General features: G+C 39.8%; 1 protein-coding gene across 1 annotated transcript in view; it reads right to left on the bottom strand.

Annotated features, from left to right (window-relative positions):
- Nucleotides 1-22,824, bottom strand: part of LOC124777773 (cytoplasmic dynein 2 heavy chain 1) — an 829,086-nt gene that overhangs the window by 514,015 nt on the left and 292,247 nt on the right. Inside the window, exons 22-25 of the mRNA XM_047253283.1 lie at nt 20,886-21,044; nt 20,374-20,513; nt 11,257-11,473; nt 8,953-9,183 (exon numbers count right to left, since the gene is read on the bottom strand). Coding sequence (XP_047109239.1) covers nt 8,953-9,183; nt 11,257-11,473; nt 20,374-20,513; nt 20,886-21,044 — 747 coding nt within the window. The remainder of the gene's footprint in view (nt 1-8,952; nt 9,184-11,256; nt 11,474-20,373; nt 20,514-20,885; nt 21,045-22,824) is intronic.

The following is a 22,824-nucleotide window of genomic DNA, read 5'->3' as shown; positions in this document are numbered from 1 at the left end:
TCATTCCCCTATGTGTGAAATAATGATTGCTTGGAGTCATTAGTCTTGAAAGTCTGAAAATCCAGGAAGAGAATGCAAATATATTAATCTATTTATACACAAAAAAACAATGCTGTAAAATTTCTGGTCATTTGTAACCCATTTTTGAGTCCACCTGACAATGTGAATAAATTTGTTCGAGGGTATAAGTAAAATTAAAGTGGCCAAGTTGCATCTGAAGTGGAATTTGATATTTCGGTATCATTGAATCCAACTAGTGTAATTAAGCAGCTAAATTATTTTTGTAAATCCTTTCTAGGGTTCAATGATGAAGGCCAATATGAAGTTAATGGGAAATGCTAAATAACTTCTACATGGCATGGAAGGCTTCATCACTGCTGTAAGGTTTGGTCAATAAATTATCCGTCCAGTTCAGTGTCCACTGAACCTATTACTCACTGTATTTAGTTTTTTATTTTGATCAATGTTCAGTGGCCTATAAGTTGTGTCATTCATTGACATTAGCTGCATCTGGGCATTGAAATATCTCAATGGTAACAGGTGAAAATTTGTGCCGGAGTGAGACTCAAACCAGAATTTCCATCTTTATGCAAACAGTCATCTTAACTGCCTTTGCCATCCAAGCAAGCTTACCCTTGCAGCCCATATTCTCAGCCTGTTGTAGCGTCACATAAGCATAAACCACTTACTCAAAGGTCCCCGATTCCCGTAAGAGACCAGGCATGTTATGCATCCACAGTGAAAAAAGGGTTATTGATGGTAGTCACCTGATCAAAGCTGAAAATTACCAATACTTCTTCTCATGAGAAAGTAAGAACATTGTTGGAAAGGTGGCTAACTAATCAAGAATAAGTGAAGCACAGATTATGATTAGAAATAACCCTCAAAATATCACTAAGATACAACTCAAAAAGTCCCTAAAATGATGACATAAAATAACTAGCCAATGCCTGAGTATTAAATTTTTATATATTGGAAATTCTAACAATTTTTGGTAAGCTGTACAGTATTAAACATTTGCAACAGTCCACAGTGATGCAGGCTGTCTCCAATTAACACTGTTCTATTGGCAAAAGCTTTGTTTATTTTTCAAAACAAAATTATTGAAAAGGAATGTAGCAATAGGATACATTTGCATAGCATGTATCAAAGAGAGCTCTTATTCGTACAGCAATCAGACCCTTGTCTTGATACAGTAGGCTCTATACAAATGTAAGGAAACATCTATAAATCTGTACATGGAAATATACACTCAAATGTTAGCTGTGGAGAATGATTGCTATTAAAAATACTTTTCGTGCAACTTTAACACGAAAGCATAATAGAGCTTTATATTTCCAACATCATGATACTTTACTAAGTAGAACCTGACAACTTCCACATTCTCATAAACCAGGTATGTAAGCAGAATTTACACTCATTTTCTTCAAGCCTGTAAGCCTACTTTTAAAGATGTTAGCAGCTTCTTTCAGGATGGTGAACACTCTTGCATGCAAGATGGCAAGGAGGATAGGTCCTCATGACTGAAAAGTGAGACTAGCTACGAGTGTAGATGCAATGTCTTCACACAGGATAACGCACCAAAGTCTTTTCCTTGGGCACACTTCTCACAGATTCAAACACTTTTGTACGCATACCAATGGTCACTAATGAACAGTAAAAAACCCTTGATTCTTCCAGAAAATGCCATGCGGTGAGGGCCTCCCATTGGGTAAACCATTTGCCCGGTGCAAGAGTTTTGGGTTGACACCACTTGGGCGACTTGCGTGTAGATGGGGATGAAAGGATGATTATATGGATAACACAATACCCAGTCCCTGAGGGGAGAAAATCTCTGACCCAGACGGGAATCAAATCCGGGCCATTAGGTAGGACATTCCATCACGTTGACCACTCAGCTACCAGGGGCAGACATTCTTCCAGAGGCAGAATGCAACATGATCACTTTTCAGAAAGCAAGTTGTCAGAATTTTGTTTTTGGCATTTACTAGATGGTTCACTTCAATTGGAGGATGTTCATCAGTGTTCTCAAACACTTGATTTCTAGATCAAACTGATAAATCCAGATTTCATCAACAAGAGTAATATATGGCACACATTTAGAGGTGCTCTTAAAGAATACTCACAAGATTTCTTCGAACAATTTCATATCAATGCTCTTTCACTCATCAGAAAAAAAAAAAAACGAGATATTCATCACATTGAAACTTTTCTGACTTGGACACAGACAAGTAAGATTTCAGACGAGAATTTTGATTTAATTTGTAGCATAACTTTCAGGTCAGAATGCTATCAAACATCATTTCAAATGTCCTGTCTCCTACTTGTCCTCCAGTGAAGCCCTTCTTCTTCGGGATTAGAAAAAAAAACACATAAATACCTCTTCACAGGATGTTGAGAGTTTCCTGAAATTCTCCTGCAACTGCATAGTGCTTTACGACTCAATTAACTGACTACTGAAATCATAATAATTGTACAACAGGTGTTCCCTTTCCAGTTTAAAGCTGACAGTGACTGAGTGTTGAGCAGAAGGGAAAAAACTCAGCCTTGGCACCAACTATAATAACTAGTAAAAGTTCATAGTATTATGGATCACTTAATAAATGTGCTATTCTTAGCCTACTCACAGAAAGTGAGAATTAACATTCCATTAGAAAACTCTTCTCAAAACTTTTGCAGTGAATCACTCAATACAAAATGGTATCAGCAAATATATACTGCACGACAAAAAAGTGGAGCCCCATGAATACACAACATTGGTGTGTCTGTAAATGACTGGGGTTGCAATTCTGGTGTTACAGGTGGAACAGTTTTCAGAGTGAATTAGTGTTGTTTGTGTTTAGGACTGTTATCAGAACTGGTAGGGATCTATAGTGCGTGAACAGCATCAGATGTTGAGTGATCACTAAGAAGGGCAAGGAGATGCCACTCAGTGCCACCTACTTGTGTGAAACAGCATTATTAGCACCTGAAAAATTTTGAAACACCACGGTGTGGGTCTTCAAATCGCAGCGGATTGAATTCTGCAAAAACCGTACTTATGGAATATTCGGATACGACAGTGACCTGAAGTTGGATGCATAAAAACATGAAGGCACGCTAATACATCAACAAAGTTCTGGTCAATCACATCTGACCATCACAAAGGAAGATCGCCATATAACACTTCCACATCTGCACCTGCAATCAAAGAAGCAGTAATGGACTCCCTACAACAAGCCGTATCATGCTGCACCATTGGTCATAAAATAGCAGCAGCCAGACTATGGAATTACTGTCCCATGCATAGGCTGTTACTAACATCACAATACATACAGCTGTGTTTGGAGTAGTGACGTGACCAGGAAGCACAGAGTGCTAATGAATGGCATCACACTGCACTCAGCAATCAACTGTATCTCTGCACTACCCCAGATGAACATCATCAATAAGTAAGATGGTGACCTAGGTCGCATTCTTCCAATGTAATGGAGAGGAACAGTGGCATTTCCCCTGACATCATGCTGCAGAGAGCTCTCAGCTATGACTTCACATCATAGCTGGTAGCGACAGATGGAAATCAAATGGTACAACAGTATGTCACGGACATACTGCATCCGCACGCACGCACACATGCTTGCACTTGCGAACGTGTGTCTGTTGTTGATGAAGGCTTTAAAGACCGAAAGCTTTAACTGTGTGTGCCTATCTGTGACTCAGCATGTCCTCTACATGGTGAGCGGCAACTTTCCTTCTCATAATAGTGTTACATCTACACCTAAATTTATGTCTACAATACAGTGCAAACCACTGTGAAGTGTATTGCAGAGAGTACTTCCCAGTGTGTCATTATTAGGGTTTCCCTATTTCATTACTTTAGCCTTATTTTCTCAGTCCAAATGAGAGCAATATGTAGGAGATTGAATATTCCTATATTCCTCATTTAATATTGGTTCTTGGAATATTGTAAGCAGGGGATTGGGGAAAAGTTGGCATTTATCTTCACGTGTCTAACAGCTCAGGGTTTTCCGGAGCTACAAGAGGCTCTTCTGTAAGTCAAAGAAATCTGTGGCATTCCTGCTGCCCTTCTTTATGTACGTTCAATATCCCTTGTTACTCAAATTTGTTATGGGACCCACAGACAGTGTACATTGAATGGATAGGCTGATGTCAAATAGAGGTAACATATTTGTTGCCAAAGACAAAAAAAAACTCATTTCTACCAAGATATAAACTGAGACTGCATATGAGATTGCTTGGGAAAGACTGAGTATCAAAAGTGGGTATAAACTTGTAATTAGATCTTTCTGTTGACCAGCATACTCACCCTGTATACAATTGGGCACTTTAAGGAAAAGCTCAGTTCAAGAGTAAATAAGTTCCACAATCATACCACCATCACAACACTCTAATAAGTGATGGATGTGATATGAAATCCTGTGAAACATTATTAAATGCCTTCTCTGAAAACTATCTTCAACAGATAGTATGGAAGTGCACTGATGACAGATATACATTTGATATACTGGCCAAAAGTACAGACCTGATCTCTCTTAGGATGTCTGTATTGAAATTGGTAACAGCAACTTAGAAGCAGTTGAAGATACTGTGAATACCAATGTAGACTAAAATACATAAAAAGATTAATATGTTCAGCAAACTAGATGAAAACACAGTACTGTCATATTTCAATGACACTCTTGAAACATTTAGCCCCGGTCAGAAGCATGCAGAAGAACAATGGCTCGACTTTCAGTTCTTGATAGGAGGGACCCTTCATGGTATAGTTAATATAAAGTGACTTCTAAAGAAACAGAGACTGTTGCATAATAGGTGTACAACAAATCGTGCCACAAAATGTGGCTGTCAAAAGGGTAATGTGTGAAGCCTTCATAATAACCACTGACTTCTAGAGAAACAGAGACTATTGCATAGTAGGTGTACAACAAATCATGTGCCATGAAATGTGGCTGTCAAGAGGGCAATGTGTGAAGCCTTCATAATAACAATTCACACAATATTAGCAAAAGATCTCTAACAAAGTCCAAAGAATTTCAGCCCATATATAGTAGAGTCTGTTAGTAGCACACAACTTAAGCGTCCAGATGTGACAAGGCCTGAAATTGAGGGTGACAAAGCAAAACAGAAATGGTGAAGTCCATTTTAAAATATTCATCCACAAATGAAAATGCAGGAGTACTGCTCCAATCTAATTCCACGCCAGTACAAAGATGAGTGAAATTGGTATTAGTGTCATTGCCTCATAGTGTCTTTGCCTCTGATTTCAGAAGTCTTCAGTATTAATATACTTGTCTATGCTGTATCTTGCTTATGTTTAAAAGTTAATGGAACTGATTCATGCAACATCTGCTGTGTTTGGCCTATATAATTCTCAACTGCTGCATACTAAGTAGCAGCATTGTGTTCACATACATGAACCTCTATCTGTAGGGCACATTCTATAATAAATATGAATGCAGTCACAATGACACTGAATTGGCACTGAGATATAAACAGCAGCAATTTAATGTGACTGAGGAAGCAACAATTTTTTTATATAAAAAAAGGAGCTGCAGAATGATAATCTGCTGCTGTTTTCATAATAGCTAATTGCATTGTCTCAAGAAGCAATATATTTTGCAAAAGAGAAACCAACAATTTTGAATTACCCTTGCAGCATTGGCAGCCAAAATTTTAAATAGATATGATACTTTTGTCTGATTATGTACGAGGGCAGTTCAATAAGTAATGCAACACATTTTTTTTCTGAAACAGGGGTTGTTTTATTCAGCATTGAAATACACCAGGTTATTCCCCAATCTTTTAGCTACACAACACTATTTTTCAACGTAATCTCCATTCAATGCTACGGCCTTACGCCACCTTGAAATGAGGGCCTGTATGCCTGCACAGTACCATTCCACTGGTCGTACTGCATCAATAACTTCTTCATCATCCACGTAGTGCCTCCCACAAATTGTGTCCTTCATTGGGCCAAACATATGGAAATCCGACGGTGCGAGATCGGGGCTGTAGGGTGCATGAGGAAGAACAGTTCACTGAAGTTTTGTGAGCTCCTCTCGGTTGCGAAGACTTGTGTGAGGTCTTGTGTTGTCATGAAGAAGGAGAAGTTCGTTCAGATTTTTGTGCCTACGAACACGCTGAAGTCGTTTCTTCAATTTCTGAAGAGTAGCACAATACACTTCATAGTTGATCGTTTGACCATGGGGAAGGACATCGAACAGAATAACCCCTTCAGCGTCCCAGAAGACTGTAACCATGACTTTACTGGCTGAGGGTATGGCTTTAAACTTTTTCTTGGTAGGGGAGTGGGTGTGGCGCCACTCCATTGATTGCCGTTTTGTTTCAGGTTCGAAGTGATGAACCCATGTTTCATCGCCTGTAACAATCTTTGACAAGAAATTGTCACCCTCAGCCACATGACGAGCAAGCAATTCCGCACAGATGGTTCTCCTTTGCTCTTTATGGTGTTCGGTTAGACAACGAGGGACCCAGCGGGAACAAACCTTTGAATATCCCAACTGGTGAACAATTGTGACAGCACTACCAACAGAGATGTCAAGTTGAGCACTGAGTTGTTTGATGGTGATCCGTCGATCATCTCGAACGAGTGTGTTCGCACGCTCCGCCATTGCAGGAGTCACAGCTGTGCACGGCCGGCCCGCACGCAGGAGATCAGACAGTCTTGCTTGACCTCGCGACGATGATGACACATGCTTTGCCCAACGACTCACCGTGCTCTTGTCCACTGCCAGATCACCGTAGACATTCTGCAAGTGCCTATGAATATCTGAGATGCCCTGGTTTTCCGCCAAAAGAAACTCGATCACTGCCCATTGTTTGCAACGCATATCCGTTACAGGCGCCATTTTAACAGCTCCATACAGCGCTGCCACCTGTCAGAAGTCAATGAAACTATACGAGACGAAGCGGGAATGTTTGAAAATATTCCACAAGAAATTTCCGGTTTTTTCAACCAAAATTGGCCGAGAAAAAAAATGTGTTGCATTACTTATTGAACTGCCCTCGTAGTTTTCATTTTTTATATCCAAGTTCAGATTTTATATTTAATTGCACTAAAATTATTGAAGCTCTTATTCTTAAATGTGTAATACAATAAATTAATAACAAATTTTGAACAACAGCTAAGCTAATTCTAATTGTAGTGTACAATACAAAGTGTGTGTGTGTGTGTGTGTGTGTGTGTGTGTGTGTGTGTGTGTGTGTGTCTTCCATATTTCCTCCTAAATCCCTGGACTGACTTCAACCAAACTTCGTACACATACTACTTACTGTCTGGAATGAAGTACTGTGTGGGTAAGAACCAGCTTCCATTGGACTGACGTAGGAGACAGACAGAGAGAGGATGGAGGATAAAATGGGCAAAGGAAGGGAGGAGGAAGTGATGGACAGAGAGGTGGGAGGAGGAGATGGACAGAGAAAAGGGGGAACGGAGAGATGGACCAAGAGAAGGGGAAGGAGGAGCTGGACAGTGAGAGGCGGAGGAGGAGATGGACACAGAGATAGTGGAGGGTGAGATATGAAGGGGTGAGGAGGGGACTGAATGAGAGGGGGGACAGAATGAGACAGATTGGGGTGAAGAGGCAATTGAAAGAGAGAGGGGGAAGGAAGAGATGGACAGAGAAATGGGGGAATACAGAGGTGGACAGAGAGAGGGTAGAGCAGGAGATCGGCAGAGACAGTTGAGGAGAAAATGGACAGAAACAGTGTGTGAGGAGGAGACGGACAGAGGGAAAGTTGGTTGGTTGGTTTGGGGGAGGGGACCAAATAGTGAGGTCATCAGTCCCATCGGTTTAGGGAAGGATGGGAAAGTAGATCGGCCATGCCCTATCAAAGGAACCATCTAGTCATTTGCAAGAAGCAATTCATGGAAATCATGGGAAACCTAAATCCGGATGCCAGACACAGGTCTGTACCATTGTCCTCCCGAAAGTGAGTCCAGTCAGGGAGAAGGGAGAGGACAATATGGACAGAGAGAAGAGGCAGGAGGATATGTGTGTAACGTATGATGCAAATGCGAATGCAGCTCAAGCTTTGGATAAAAAGCTAGTATGTGTGTGTCTATATATATACATTTGAAAATGCATTTCAATACTTGCATCAATAAATAAAATATTAATCAAACAATGATCTTTTGAGATAGGCTGGATGTAATTAGTCTTATTATTTTTAACTGTAGCAAATGATTATTGTAAAAGCCATGATGACATTTATTCGTACTTAACACATCAGTTTGCACTGATGACTATGCCAGCACACTACCCTGATGTAACAAAACTTAATCAAATATAATTTACAAAGTTGTTCCAACAACAATGTTGCAGGCTGCATTTACGGAATGAATAACTTCATAGTGTTAACATTCAATGAACTTTTGTATATAGTGACCAGTTTTTCTTAAAATGTGGAAATACTATTAAGGGTAGTTGCTAAAATTTGTGAGAAGAAACTTTAGAAAACTATCATTTGATCTCCACTCGGCTTGTGACACTATTATCATGGAAACTGCTAAGACTGATAAGAAAATGTGAAGCAAACCTAAATCTACTGATTTTACAATTCAGTTATCATCACCCTTATGATAAACCCTGTTTATAAAAATTTCTCCAGCCAGCCGAAGTGGCCGTGCGGTTAAAGGCGCTGCAGTCTGGAACCGCAAGACTGCTACGGTCGCAGGTTCGAATCCTGCCTCGGGCATGGATGTTTGTGATGTCCTTAGATTAGTTAGGTTTAACTAGTTCTAAGTTCTAGGGGACTAATGACCTCAGCAGTTGAGTCCCATTAAAAAAAAAATTCTCCACCTCACTGTGCATTGTACTTTAAACTGACTGGATAATAGTAAAAATTAATAACAAGGCACCAAGAACATCCCATTTTATCAGAACATTATGGATAATTTCTGGTACTCTTCATCACCATATTTATACTTACTTCTACATCATTACTGATGCTAACAGCTTTCTTTAATGTTACAATTTCACCTTCAAGAGAATGCACTGCAGTCACCAACTGTCCAGAGCTGTCCAAACTGACTGTATGTACACCAGCAAATAATTTACGTAAGTGAGCCTGGATTACTCGTTCCCTTGTTGACTGACCAAGTACTTCAAGAAGATCATCATCACTAAGAAAATAAAACCGAGGAAATGCTGAACGCTTCTCCTGTAACAAATAAGATTAGGATATATGATTATAGACTTCAGTTACACTTCACATGGGATATCATAAAAACTATTTATGGCTGTTCTGAAATATGAGCATTTATATAAAAAAAAGCATTGAGTTAGTACAAATTTGGTACAGTACACACAGAAGATTGATGGAGATGGAGATGGAAATGGAGAAGATGGAGAAGGCCTGGTAAAATGTGGGAGAGCACAGATAGAGCACCAAACCTTAAGTGAGAGATCAAATAGCAATATGGAATGGATGAACAAATCTTCATAGAAAACAAACACCCATAAAAAATCTTTTAGTCATGTGAAATTCTAAATAGAAACAGAGCTAGAAACTGATTCAAATAAACAGGAAAATTTAAGAATCAAAAAGCTGTAATTAGATACTGTGTACTGGCTATGGGTGTCACTTTCACTTTTGGACTGCTAATGGCTGCAATTAACTCACAGAAATTAACTAGAAGAAGAGAGGAGCAGTAACCAGGAAACAAATTAATGAACCCACAGTCATCTTGGACCGCGCACGTATGGTTACCATAAAAGAAGACATGAGCAATACACAATAAATGACAACATTTATAACTTGCTGATTTCTTTTTTCAGTCTTGGCTCTTCAGGCTATTTTCATTGGTACAATTTGGCTTGCTTTTGATGTCATAACCAAATACCCAAGTTTTTCACCTGTTAAAACTTTCTTTTGAAGTTCTGCATTGCTGTCGACTTCATACACTAACTCCTGAGTGATGTCTACTTCACGTCATCTTTGGTTGAAATTCAACAATTTCAGAAGACACTTTGCTGCTACACGATTTATGCCAAAACCAGCCAAGAAAACTGCTTGGCATGAGTCAAACGATATGCCGGAATCATCAGCAACCTTTCTGATGGTGATTCGACAATTTTCTAGAACTAGTTTCTTTACTTCTTCCAGACTGTCATCAGTAACTGATGTGCTAAGGAGTCTAAGGTCAGTCATCATCTTCAATGTCTTCTCGACCCTCTTTGAAATGTTTATACTACCCACAAAATCTTGTCTGACTCATAGCAGATTTGCCAAAAGCCAAGGTCAACATTTTGAATGCAGTGCTGCACTTAACTCCATTTTTCAAGCAAAATTTAATGCAAATTCTTTGAGCCATCTTTGCGAAAGTAAAAATTTCTTGAGCACTCGAAGACATGTATAACAATATCAACAATAAGTAAATATTCAAAACAGCTGAAAATGCAGACTTGCATCAGAAACATGGGTACCACCAAGACAGAAAAAATTTTGAAAATCAAATGTGTAAAACCCATGATATTAAAACAATTCCCATTACTTTTTGATCACACCTTGTATATGTAGTTATTTGGGTGCCTTTTAATAATATCTGTGACACCTGTCTATCCCACTGTAGAGAACAAACTTTATAAAACTATTGAAGTTCTATCAAACGCAAGCAGCACAACACTAAGAATATCATTACCTTCTTCTCATTAACAATTCCAATACTTTAGAAATTATTCCTAAAACAAAAAATTGGAAATATTGGTCAGGCATAGTTTGGTTGTTTTAGCTGTGCAGCTGCCCTCCAGTCAGATTATGGATGAGTTATCTTTGAGCATAACATGAATTTTTTAACAGGTATACATAATATAAACATGTGGCATTAGCCCTACACCTACTTTGCCTCTGATTGATTTGGAATTTCAGCACATGGTAAAGTTCTGAACAAAGAAAATGGAAAGATTAATGATTACTCCACAGAATTGAGGATTTCTTTCTTTCCTTACCAAATGGAAGGATTAATGATTATATCCTGGAACTGAGAGTTTATTTCTTTCCTCATCAAGATTAATCTAAAATGCAAGAACATTTGTGGCTTAGGCACTGAACAACACTAATGGATTTTCAAATATTAAGAGAGACCCTGATGAGAAGAAAATGAACACAGCCACACAGTTTAACAGTGTCCATATTATTTTCTATAAATACTTCAAAAACTGTAACAAACTACCTACCATTCCAGGAAAATATTGTAAAGGTTCACTGTGTAGCAGATATAATTGTTATTCATACCTCTAAAAATGTGTTTAGACTGTTTTGGCAAAGAGACAGTTGATTACGCAGTCTTGCCAGCATGTGAGAGAGACCACGCACTTTACAGAGCATCACTACTCTGGGATCACGTGCTACATCTGACATGATCAAACGGAAGTCACGATCAACACGTTGAAAACGAGCCAAATCATGTGACAATGTTCCAGCACCAAATATGGGTTCCAAATATACCCATCTGTAATAAAGAATTTAATTATTTCAACCACCAGATATAATGCACAATATCTACACCTAAATAGACATATGATAATAAGGTCAAGGGACAAAGACTAGAGCTTAACTACTAATCAGTAAGCTAACTTATTAGAGTCACAGCACAGTTCCAGTGTTATGATGTAAAGTAGGAGCAAATTTGTTATAACATGAAATTAAAATACTGATTATTGAGTGAAATATGTTTCCAGGCATAAAACAGATTACGTAATGCTGCTCTTCATTTTGTACAATAAATCCAAGGAAAAGCTCTATGGCTCACATTCTTAGTATTGATTATAATAATCAGCAACAATTAAGGTTACTATCCACTAGATTCATCTTATAATATCTAGACATTTTACAACTAGTTTTCACCTTACCCGAAACACTCCTCATCTTCCATCACTTTCTTTAAATATCTTTTGTCTACACAGACTTAAATCATTCTAATTAATGGGTAGGCTTGCAAGCATAAAAACATGTGGCATAAAATGCTGTATATTTTGACTGTGTTGACTTAGAAGCTTTAATTTTTTACACAATCAAGGGACCAAAGACTTTAATATTTGATGTGAATTTCCACTTGATACAGCTACCCATTCCTGAGAAGAAGGGGTCTTAACAGACAGAGAGACAGACAACAAAGTAATCATATCAGGCAGGCTGTTCAAAGTCAGCCCCATGGGGCACAGGCACCTAAGGGCACTCACAGGCTCACCCAGCGAGCAGGTGCTAGGGGATAGGCTGCCCGTAAGGGTCAATTTAACTGTGCGTATGCACTGCTGCATTATGTGCCTGTCGCTTAGTTACGTCTTGTGCTTTGTAGTGGACTTAGTGATGACAAAGATTTCCAGAAGCAGCCCATTGCCTTTTTCACCAAGTTGGAAAGAACGGTTTTTGTTTGTTGAGAAAGATGGGTTGCCTCAGTGTCTTGTTGTGTCACAAACAAAGAAGTATAAGATACAGCATCACTACATGTTTTCTCAATCAACTCAGTACGACGAGCCGGACAGTTGCGCTGAAGAATGAAGTTCAGCAACAGGTATATCTGAGGCAAAATAAGTACATAAATATAATTAATGAATACATACTTCTTCTACACACTCTGTATTTGTATTGATTTCATTATTACATATGTTTTGTGCTACTACTGTAGACTGAATTGATGTGGTGCTTCAAACAAGCTACAAAGTTGCAACAACTGGACCACCATTCTCAATGGGTCCCTTGGTGAAATCATGCTTGCTCACTGTTGTTGAGTGCTTAATGCCAGCAGATTTTATGAAATTTGATGGAGTTTACCTCTCCAAGCAAACAGTATCTCACTGGATTCACAATACAAGCACAGATTTGGAAAATCAACTAAAACAGAAGTGCCAGACTTTTATAGCTTTTTTGTTAGCTCTTGACAAAGCTGTAGATATCACAGACATTACTCAGCTTGCTATATTGTGAGGGGTATTAATTTAGAACGACAGGTTTTCAAGGAGCTGCTAGACATGATACCGATGGAGTATACAACAAGTGAAGACATATTTGAGGTTGTTTGTGAGTCTGTAGAAAACAAGTGCTTGTCATGGGACAGGCTATGTTCTATAGCAACAGACAGTGCACTGCAAATGGTTGCGAGCCAGCAAGGTTTTTTGACTCGTCTGAAGGAAAACATAGAGATGGAATTTCAGAAAGAAATATCAAGCCTACAATATTTTGTGCACCAGGAAGCCCATTGTGCTAAAAGTGTGAAATGTGCTGACATTGTGAAGTTCAAGGTGAAGTGTGTAAATTTTGTAAGGCTCCACAGTGTCAACCACTGTCAGTTCAAAGGCTCTTTGCATGACCTGAAAGCAGCCTACGCTGACATTCCTTATCACTCCACATTACAGTGGCTTAGTGGAGGCAAAGTTCTCATTGTATATTTCACAGTTTGGGAAGAAATTGCATTATTTATGGAAATGAAAGGAGAGAAGCAACCATCACTCAGCGATGAGAAATGGGTAGAAGACCTGGCCTTCCTAACTGACATTACAAGACATTTAAACAGCTTAAATACCGTATTTACTTGAATCTAAACCGCACTCAAATCTAAGCCGCACCTGAAAAATGAGACTCGAAATAAAGGAAAAAAAAATTTCCCGAATCTAAGCCGCACCTGAAATCTGAGACTCGAAATTCAAGGGGAGAGAAAAGTTTTAGGCCGCACCTCCAAATCGAAACAAAGTTGGTCCATTCTAATATGAGACACAATTTAGGTATAATGAATGACGATACAGCTACAGTAGTTTGGTTCGAGTCGTAAGCTTAGCAGTTAAGCTTTACCACGTAGCCATTGCTATGCGTCAGGCGTTCCGTCCGTATTTATACGGGTACCCTTCCTTTTTCACGTGCTTCGTCTGGTTTGGATCGATTGCTTATTTTGCTTTGATCTGATAAGTGCCGTTTTCTTTGTTATAGGTGTTTACGTCACTCTAAGCTGAAAATGCATTACTGTGCTGTGTCATACATTGTTTGTCGCATTCTGATAGTGCGTGTTTACGGCCTGTCGCCGCTCGCGGCATGGCTTGCTTTTGTGCGTGCTACCACCGCTTACATTTAAAAAACAAGAGAGAGGAATCGTCTCATTAGCGAAACAATGGCAAGAGACTGCTATTTGTTGTTACTTACACTGCTGCTTTCTTTGATAATGATCAACAAGAACCAAATAATAGACTGCGTATGATAGAACATATTCTGAACAAGAGTTAGGCGAAAATTTTTCCCCGTTTGAAAATCTTTGCGGCCGCTTCTTTAGTACGTCAAATTCTGCACAGAAATTAGAGTCATCTTAGATTTAAAAATCTAGTCAGTTGCCGTGCTTCATTTCTGACTGTATCACTATTAGGCATAAGAATAATATATAAACATGACACGATACGTATATTCTTCTGCGTTTGCTGTTGTCTCTAGTTTCGTAGTTGATTAGGCAGACAAGATTTAAATGAGATAGCAGGAAACACGAAAGCATACATGGTAAAATGTTTATATTCGTATTACTCTTATGGTGAAGAGAATACTGCATGTGATTCACATTTCATCAGGTTCCTATTAGCAACCATCTCTTCTCACAGGTAGGAAAAAATTCAGAACTTAGAGCTGGCCATATTGACAAACATCTCAAACAGTCTTGCCAGTCGGATTTTCGTAGTACATTGAAATTCTGCTACATTCGAAGATGAACAATTCGGAATTTGTATTATTTCGTTGGATAATGTATGAAAATGCAGTGGTCGAAACTCAGGGCGGAGAAAAAAAGCTCGTCTTCCATCCTTTTTTTTTTTTTTTTTTTTTTTTTTTTTTTTTTTTTTTTTGACGCATTGGTTTTGGCGCCAGTATTTATCTTTGTGCCTACAAAGCATGCCTGTGTAGCGCTACATATATTCGACGGCAGAAGTTAGTTGTGATGGCACCTACCAACATTTTTCAGAACTTCCGCTTGCTTTGCACTCGATTCTAAGCTGCAGGCGGTTTTTTGGATTACAAAAACCGGAAAAAAAGTGCGGCTTAAATTCGAGTAAATACGGTATGTCACTTCAAGGAAAGGATTTATTAATTGTTAATATATGTGATAAAATTAATGCATTAATCCACAAACTTAATCTATTCTCAAAGGCAACTTGGTAGTGGAAATTTAACTTTTTTTTAATGTTTTCCATCCCTCCAATTCCCAGAAGACATAAGTTTTGGTGATTAGCAACAAATAATCGTGCAACTTCGTCAAAGTTTTGAGGTGAGGTTTGAGGACATGCAATGCTTAAAAAATGAGTTAAAACTGTTTCATACTCTAGTTTCAGTTGTACCAGATACTGTTCCTTCAGAAATGCAATTAGAACTAACAGATTTGCAAAGTAGCACACTGGTTAAAAACAGATATTACAACACTACACATGTGGTAAGGTGGTATCACAATCATCTTGCAGCAAACTTTCCCAAATTACACAGGGATATATCTGACATCATATTTGTGTTTGGCTCAACATATGGTTGAGGACAACTGTTTTCTGCAATGAAGAGAGCAAAAGCTGCAGAAAGGTTCCAGCTGCATGACCCATCACTTACAGAGTACTCTGTGTCTTGCTGCAGCTTGAGAACTGACACTCATTATTTCATTACTCATGAACAGACAGAAATGTATTTCGTAAACTAAAAAAAAGTTCATACTTTTAGCTCATATTAATGTTTTTTGTTAGTTACAATAAGTCACTCTGTATTGCATTGTACATGGTCTCCTCCCTAGCCAGTGTTTTGTGCACAGTGGTGCAAGTAACCTGTTTGCCCAGCTCTGTGCACCTGTGACATTGTGCGCACGCTGTTTACTCAGTCCTCCACACCAGTACCTGCAGGCAACTAGCTGCTCACAGCCTGCTACAAGGATCCCATTTTTACCAATGAGGTACGGAATCACAAAAACATGACTCACACCTTCTGTTTTTGGATTCATTGTTTGAAACATAATCACAGGGGCAAAAAGATGAGGTTGAGGGCAGAAGTATTAACACTTTGGAGACCAAGTCAAAGTATAGTTCAGGCTACAGCTCTGTGTCAAAAAAAAGGAGTCGGGCTGAAATTTTCTTGATGCATGAGCCAACTATCACTCAAAAACTCATTTCATGTGAGCACAATGTATAAACATCTTCCTACCTGTTCCTTTACTGGTGCTGTCTCCTGTTGTGCTGTCTCCTCTTGTCAATTTCTAGAATTACATCGAAAGAAACATTGGCAAATGTAACAAGGCCTGGCACAAATGGCTGAGTCGATATGATCACATTGATGTAATTTCGGTGTGTACTCAATTTAGTTTTTCAGTTTTCTATAATTATCCTACAAATGTGTCACATTTGTTGATTGAGCAGGTAAGTTTGGAAGGTCAAGAGGAAGAAATTGCTCAATAACACAACTCACACTTTTTCTTGGGAGAATAATTATACACACATCAAAACAAGTTTTGCATCATCTTGGTTCCGAGAGTTCTGGAATCTGTACAGAAAACTGAAATAGAGATCAACATAAATGTCATTTCTGCCCTTTTTATTGATCGTGATAACCACACACTGCATGTTGTGCTACCCTACAGCGAGACCTTCAGAGGTGGTGGTCCAGATTGCTGTACACACCGGTACCTCTAATACCCAGTAGCACGTCCTCTTGCATTGATGCATGCCTGTGTCTGTCATGGCGTACTATCCACAAGTTCATCAAGGCACTGTTGGTCCAGATTGTCCCACTCCTCAATGGCGATTCAACGTAGATCCCTCAGAGTGGTTGATAGGTCATGTCATCCATAAACAGCCCTTTTCAATCTATCCCGGGCATGTTCAATAGGGTTTATGTCTGGAGAACATGCTGGACACTCTAGTCAAGCGATATTGTTATCCTGAAGGATGTCATTCACAAGATGTGCACAATGGGGGTGTGAATTGTCACCCATGAAGTTGAATACCTTGCCAATATGCTGCCGATATGGTTACTCTATCAGTCGGAGGATGGCATTTATGTATCGTACAGCCAATATGGTGCCTTCCATGACCACCAGCATTGGCCCCACATAATGCCACCCCAAAACAGCACGGAACCTCCATCTTGTTGCACTTGCTGGACAGTGTGTCTAAGGTGTTCGGCCTGACAGGGTTGCCTCCAAACATGTCTCCAACGATTGTCTGGTTGAAGGCATAAGTGACACTCATCAGTGAAGAGAATGTGACGCCAATCCATAGCGGTCCATTCGGCATGTTGTTTGGCCCATGTGTACCATGCTGCATGGTGCCATGGTTGCAAAGGTGGACCTCGCCATGGATGTCAGGAGTGGTTGGTTGGTTGTTTTGGGGAAGGAGACCAGACAGCGTGGTCATTGGTCTCATCAGATTAGGGAAGGATGGGGAAGGAAGTCAGCCGTGCCCTTTCAGAGGAACCATCCCGGCATTTGCCTGGAGTGATTTAGGGAAATCACGGAAAACCTTAGTCAGGATGGTCGGACGCGGGATTGAACCGTCGTCCTCCCGAATGCGAGTCCAGTGTCTAACCACTGCGCCACCTCGCTCGGTAGTCAGGAGTGAAGTTGGGCATCATGCAGCCTATTGTGCACAGTTTGAGTCGTAACATGACGTCCTGTGGCTGCACGGAAAGGATTATTCAACATGGTGGCGTTGCTGTCAGGGTTCCTCCGAGCCATAATCTGTCATAGCAGTCATCCACTGCAGTAGTAGCCCTTGGGCAGCCTGAGTGAGGGATGTCATCAACAGTTCCTGTCTCTTTGTATCTTCTCCATGTCTGTACAACATCACTTTGGTACACTCTGAGACACATGGACACTTCCCTTGTTGAGAGCCCTTCCTGGCACAAAGTAACAATGCGGACACAATCGAACCGTGGTATTGACCGTCTACACACAGTTGAACTACAGACAACACAAGCCGTATACTTCCTTCCTGGTGGAATGACTGGAACTGATTGGCTGTCGGATCCCCTCCGTCTAATAGGTACTGCTCATGCATAATTGTTTACATCTTTGGGCAGATTTAGTGACATTTCTGAAGAGTCAAAGGGACTGTGTCTGTGATACAATATCCACAGTCAACGTCTGTCTTCAGGAGCTCTGGGAACAGGGGTGATGCAAAACTTTTTTTGATGTGTGTTCTTTGTGCCATCATTGTTTTATAGCTTATAATCTCACAAAGAACTATAACAAAGATTAAAATAAATCTTTAAGCTTAGTTACTTTTAACATGTATTACTCTTTAAGAGACATCAATTACATATGTGCCAGAAACACTGTAAACAATAGGATAAATGCTCAGTTTCTTAGGTTCAATAATTTTCTGAGTGGGTGGTCTCCAAAGCGTTAAGGGTACAAAGCATGTGATGTGTGGACAAATCTCATATGTACAGCTCATGAAAGCTGTTGTTTGGGGGTCCAGTTGCCATGAGAGTTGTAAATTATCCACTGAAATCAAGCATTTTATGCCACTGCATGGTCAACTCTGCTCCTGAGCATGGTTTTGCAATGGCTATTCATTTGGGTGAACAGCTGATTGTTGGTCATTCCTACACAAAATGCCATACAGGAATTGAGTAGGACTGGTATATGAAATGGCTGCTTTCATAGGTGACCCTCTGTCTGATGATAAGCCTGTATAGGAGAGAGGGGATGTCGCATAAGGATACAATAGGAAATTGAATAGATTGCATGGGGATTATCACTTTGGATGGGGTGAGAAGGACTGTGGGCAGGATATTCCTCACTTCTGGGCATGACAAAAATCAAAGAATATGCTTCAGATATTCCAGACCAGGATGCTGTAGGATCATAATGTGGCTACTTCTCTGCAGCTGGTTTTTGTGGGTGCTTGGAGGACTAGAGGTGTCTGTGGATATGCTGTGGGAAACCTTTTTATGGATTTGGTTTGGGGCACAGCGACGTTTTATGGAAGCCTTACTGAGGTTTACGTAGCACCAAACTTGATACCCACAGTTGTACATCACATCAGAAGAAGAGATAGTTGTAAGCACTTCTCTACACCCTCCCTTCACAGCTAAGTTATTGAGCCAAGTCCCATCATGGAACTTGCTATTGTCCTTGACAAACTACTTCCATTTGCTGAGGTCTATGGTAAGTTCCTCCCTTTTTGTGACAGTCTACATTAAAAACATTCGTTCAAGCACAATGTGGGACTTCCAGGTGGTCTCTTGGAAAGTGCTATCTCACTTAATACTGTGCATCATGGAAGATATAAATAAATAAAATGTCATGTGGCTAGGGCTTCCCGTTGGGTAGACAGTTCCCCAGTTGCAAGTCTTTCGATTTGACACCACTTCGGTGACTTGTGCGTCGATGCGGGTGAAAATGATGATGATTAGGACAACACAACACCCAGTCCCTGAGCGGAGAAAATCTCCAACACAGCCGGGAATCGAACCCGGGCCCTTAGGATTGACATTCTGTCGCACTTACCCCTCAGCTACTGGAAGCAGTCATCATGGAAGATGAGCAGGGTCCATATGATGTAAGTGTCCTAGACATTGCAGGTGATGTTCCTTGACAGTGTAAACTGAGTGTCCATTGTTATTCCACCTAAAATGTGGTAAGCCATACATCAGGAATACTGTGCAAACAGTTGAGGAAATGAGCCAGAAGCAGACGAGACACAATGAACTCAACCAACTCACAAAAAAAATGTTTCAAAGTTACAAAGGACTCCATGAAATATGAACAATCAGAAGTACTTGAACAAATCTTGTCTTTTGGGACTGTCTCTTAAGGGGGGCTGTTGAAACAGGAATTGCCAAAAGCCTGAATAATAGGGGCAGTGACTTCACTTTCAGTGAAGTGTGGGACCTATTGATTAGTCAACTGAAGTCCCAACACTGGCTAAGAGTGATATGCACACTTGACGATGGTGGCAAAGCACTGAGGGACTGGAATTCATTCCCAACATCTAATAATCATGAGTACTCACCATCCAATGAGTACACTCCATCCAATGCTGCCTGCAGCTAGGTAATGGGGAAGGTGTACAGAACAGTAATAGAGTAAAGAAAGCACTATTTTGAAAAGAAGTTTATTCTTGAGGTAGCACTTAATGACGGCAAGGCATGCTGTCAAACCATCATGCTTTGAGAATGATTGCACATGGCTGGACACCTGAGAGCAATACAAACAGTTGATTTAGAGGAAAGCTTGAGATATTATTAATTTGGGTGATCATGTTCAACATACATGACAATTGGTGGAAATTAAAATCTTAGCTAATAAACATACTGACAGCCATAAGTGGTAAGTATCATGTTCAAAAATATTCTGAGTACTTCATTATAGCATGGAACCATTTATTTTAAAAAGATTATACATACTTGCGTTGTATATGAGCTAAGCTGTTTAAATATTCATCCAACTCTGTTAATCTTCTTTCCCAGATAGATGCACGATCTGTGAAGCTGCTGTAGTTTGGAGAGTTCTTGATAGACTGAAGAAGGCACTGGTTATCACCTATCTGTAGAAATAACAAAACGGATTTAAGGGATTCAAGCATACACCTGTCTTGAGGTGCAAATTACTAGATACATAATGTATGTAATAAAAAGAGAACAAGTGATCTAGACATGGGAGAACAAGCAACATAACTAGTGGAGGATGACGACAGAAACCTCTTGGTGTACAGGATGTTGGAGAGGGAAGATAAGCCATTTCACAGGAGTGTTTTAATAATCACACACACACACACACACACACACACACACACACACACACACACACACACCACCTGTGATAACTTGGGCAAGCGGAAGCTGTGCTGCAACACACTCAGAAATGTAAGTTGTCAATTTACGGTGTATCTGCAAAGACAAGTGAAGATAAAATTTACCTTATTTAATATATCCTTGAAATCCTTTATTAATGTTACAATCTGTCCTTGTGAATCAGCATGTTCAATGAGTGAGAATCTTGCTTCAACTTCCCAAACATCAAGTTCTCCCAAAGCTTTTCTGATGGCAATTTCACTTGCTGCTCTGTTATTCAGCTCCTTAAAGAGTGATACATATATGTAAGAAATCAACAGACAAACCAGTAAGTCATGTGACTAAAATGTCAGATTGTGTTACAGACAATTATCTCTGTTAACCCAGACCTTAATTTATGTTTCAAATATCTGAACTTTTCTTTCTTATCGCCTTAGTTGTCTACTACCACATGGTCTACAAGACTACTTTCTATGTTTCCAAAACTAAATATAAAGCAAAAATGGGCCTAACCGGCACAATGGGGGCACTTAATCCATATATATTATAAAAATTCATGTGTGTGTGTGTGTTTGTTTTTCCACATCTCCTCCTAAACCACTGGTCTCTAGAAGAGCATAGCGTTCCAAAAGATTAGAAAAGTGCACAGCTCATACCCGTTTTCAAGAAGGGACATCGAACAGATGTGCAGAACTATAGACCTATATCTCTAACATCCATCAGTTGTAGAATTTTCGAACACGTATTATGTTCCAGTATAATGACTTTTCTGGAGACTAGAAATCTACTCTGTAGGAATCAGCATGGGTTTCAAAAAAGACGATTGTGTGAAACCCAGCTTGCACTATTCATCCACGAGACTCAGAGGGCCATAGACACGGGTTCCCAGGTAGATGCCATGTTTCTTGAATTCCGCAAGGCATTTGATACAGTTCCTTCCACAGTCATTTAATGAACAAAGTAAGAGCATATGGACTATCAGACTAATTGTGTGATTGGATTGAAGAGTTCCTAGATAACAGAATGCAGCATGTCATTCTCAATGGAGAGGAGTATTCCAAAGTAAGACTGATTTCAGGTATGCCGCATGGGAGTTTTGTAGGACCGTTGCTATTCACAATATATATAAATGACCTTGTGGATAACATCGGAAGTTCGCTCAGGCTTTTTGCGGATGATGGTGAAGTATATAGAAAGGTTGTAGCAATGGAAAATTGTACTGAAATGCAGGAGGATCTGCAACGAATAGACACATGGCGCAGAGAATGGCAACTGAATCTCAATGAAGACAAGCGTAATGTGTTGTGAAAACATAGAAAGAAAGATCCTTTACCATTTAGCTACAATATAGCAGGTCAGCGACTGGAAGCAGTTAATTCCATAAATTATCTGGGAGTAGGCATTAGGAGTGATTTAAAATGGAATGACCATATAAAAAGCAGATGCCAGACTGAGATTCATTGGAAGAATCCTAAGGAAATGCAGTCCGAAAACAAAGGAAGTAGGTTACAGTACACTTGTTTGCCCACTGCTTGAATACTGCTCACCAGTGTGGGATCTGTACCAGGTAGGGTTGATGGAAGAGACAGAGAAGATCCAACGGAGAGCAGCGTGCTTCGTTACAGGATCATTTAATAATCGCAAAAGTGTTACAGAGATGATAGATAAACTCCAGTGGAAGACTCTGCAAGAGAGATGCTCAGTAGCTCAGTACGGGTTTTTCTTGAAGTTTCGACAACACACCTTCACTGAGGAGTCACGCAGTATATTTCTCCCTCTTACGTGTGTCTCGCGAAGAGACCATGAGGATAAAATCAGAGAGATTAGAGCCCACACCGAGGCATACCAACAATCTTTCTTTCCATGAGCAATACGAGACTGGAATAGAAGGGAGAACCGATAGAGTTACTCAAGGTACCCTCCGCCACACACCGTTGGGTGGCTTGTGGAGTATAGATCTAGATATAGATATAGAACTTATCCCTTATTGTCAGGCAACAATTACTGTGGGAGTAAGAACCACCTGCCTGTCATAGTTCTGGAGATATGATGTCATAAACAATG

The sequence above is a fragment of the Schistocerca piceifrons genome, chromosome 2 (genome assembly GCF_021461385.2).
Source record: "Schistocerca piceifrons isolate TAMUIC-IGC-003096 chromosome 2, iqSchPice1.1, whole genome shotgun sequence".
Lineage (NCBI taxonomy): Eukaryota > Metazoa > Arthropoda > Insecta > Orthoptera > Acrididae > Schistocerca > Schistocerca piceifrons.
Note: the sequence above shows the minus strand (reverse complement) of the source record. Positions and strands in the feature narration are given on the sequence as shown.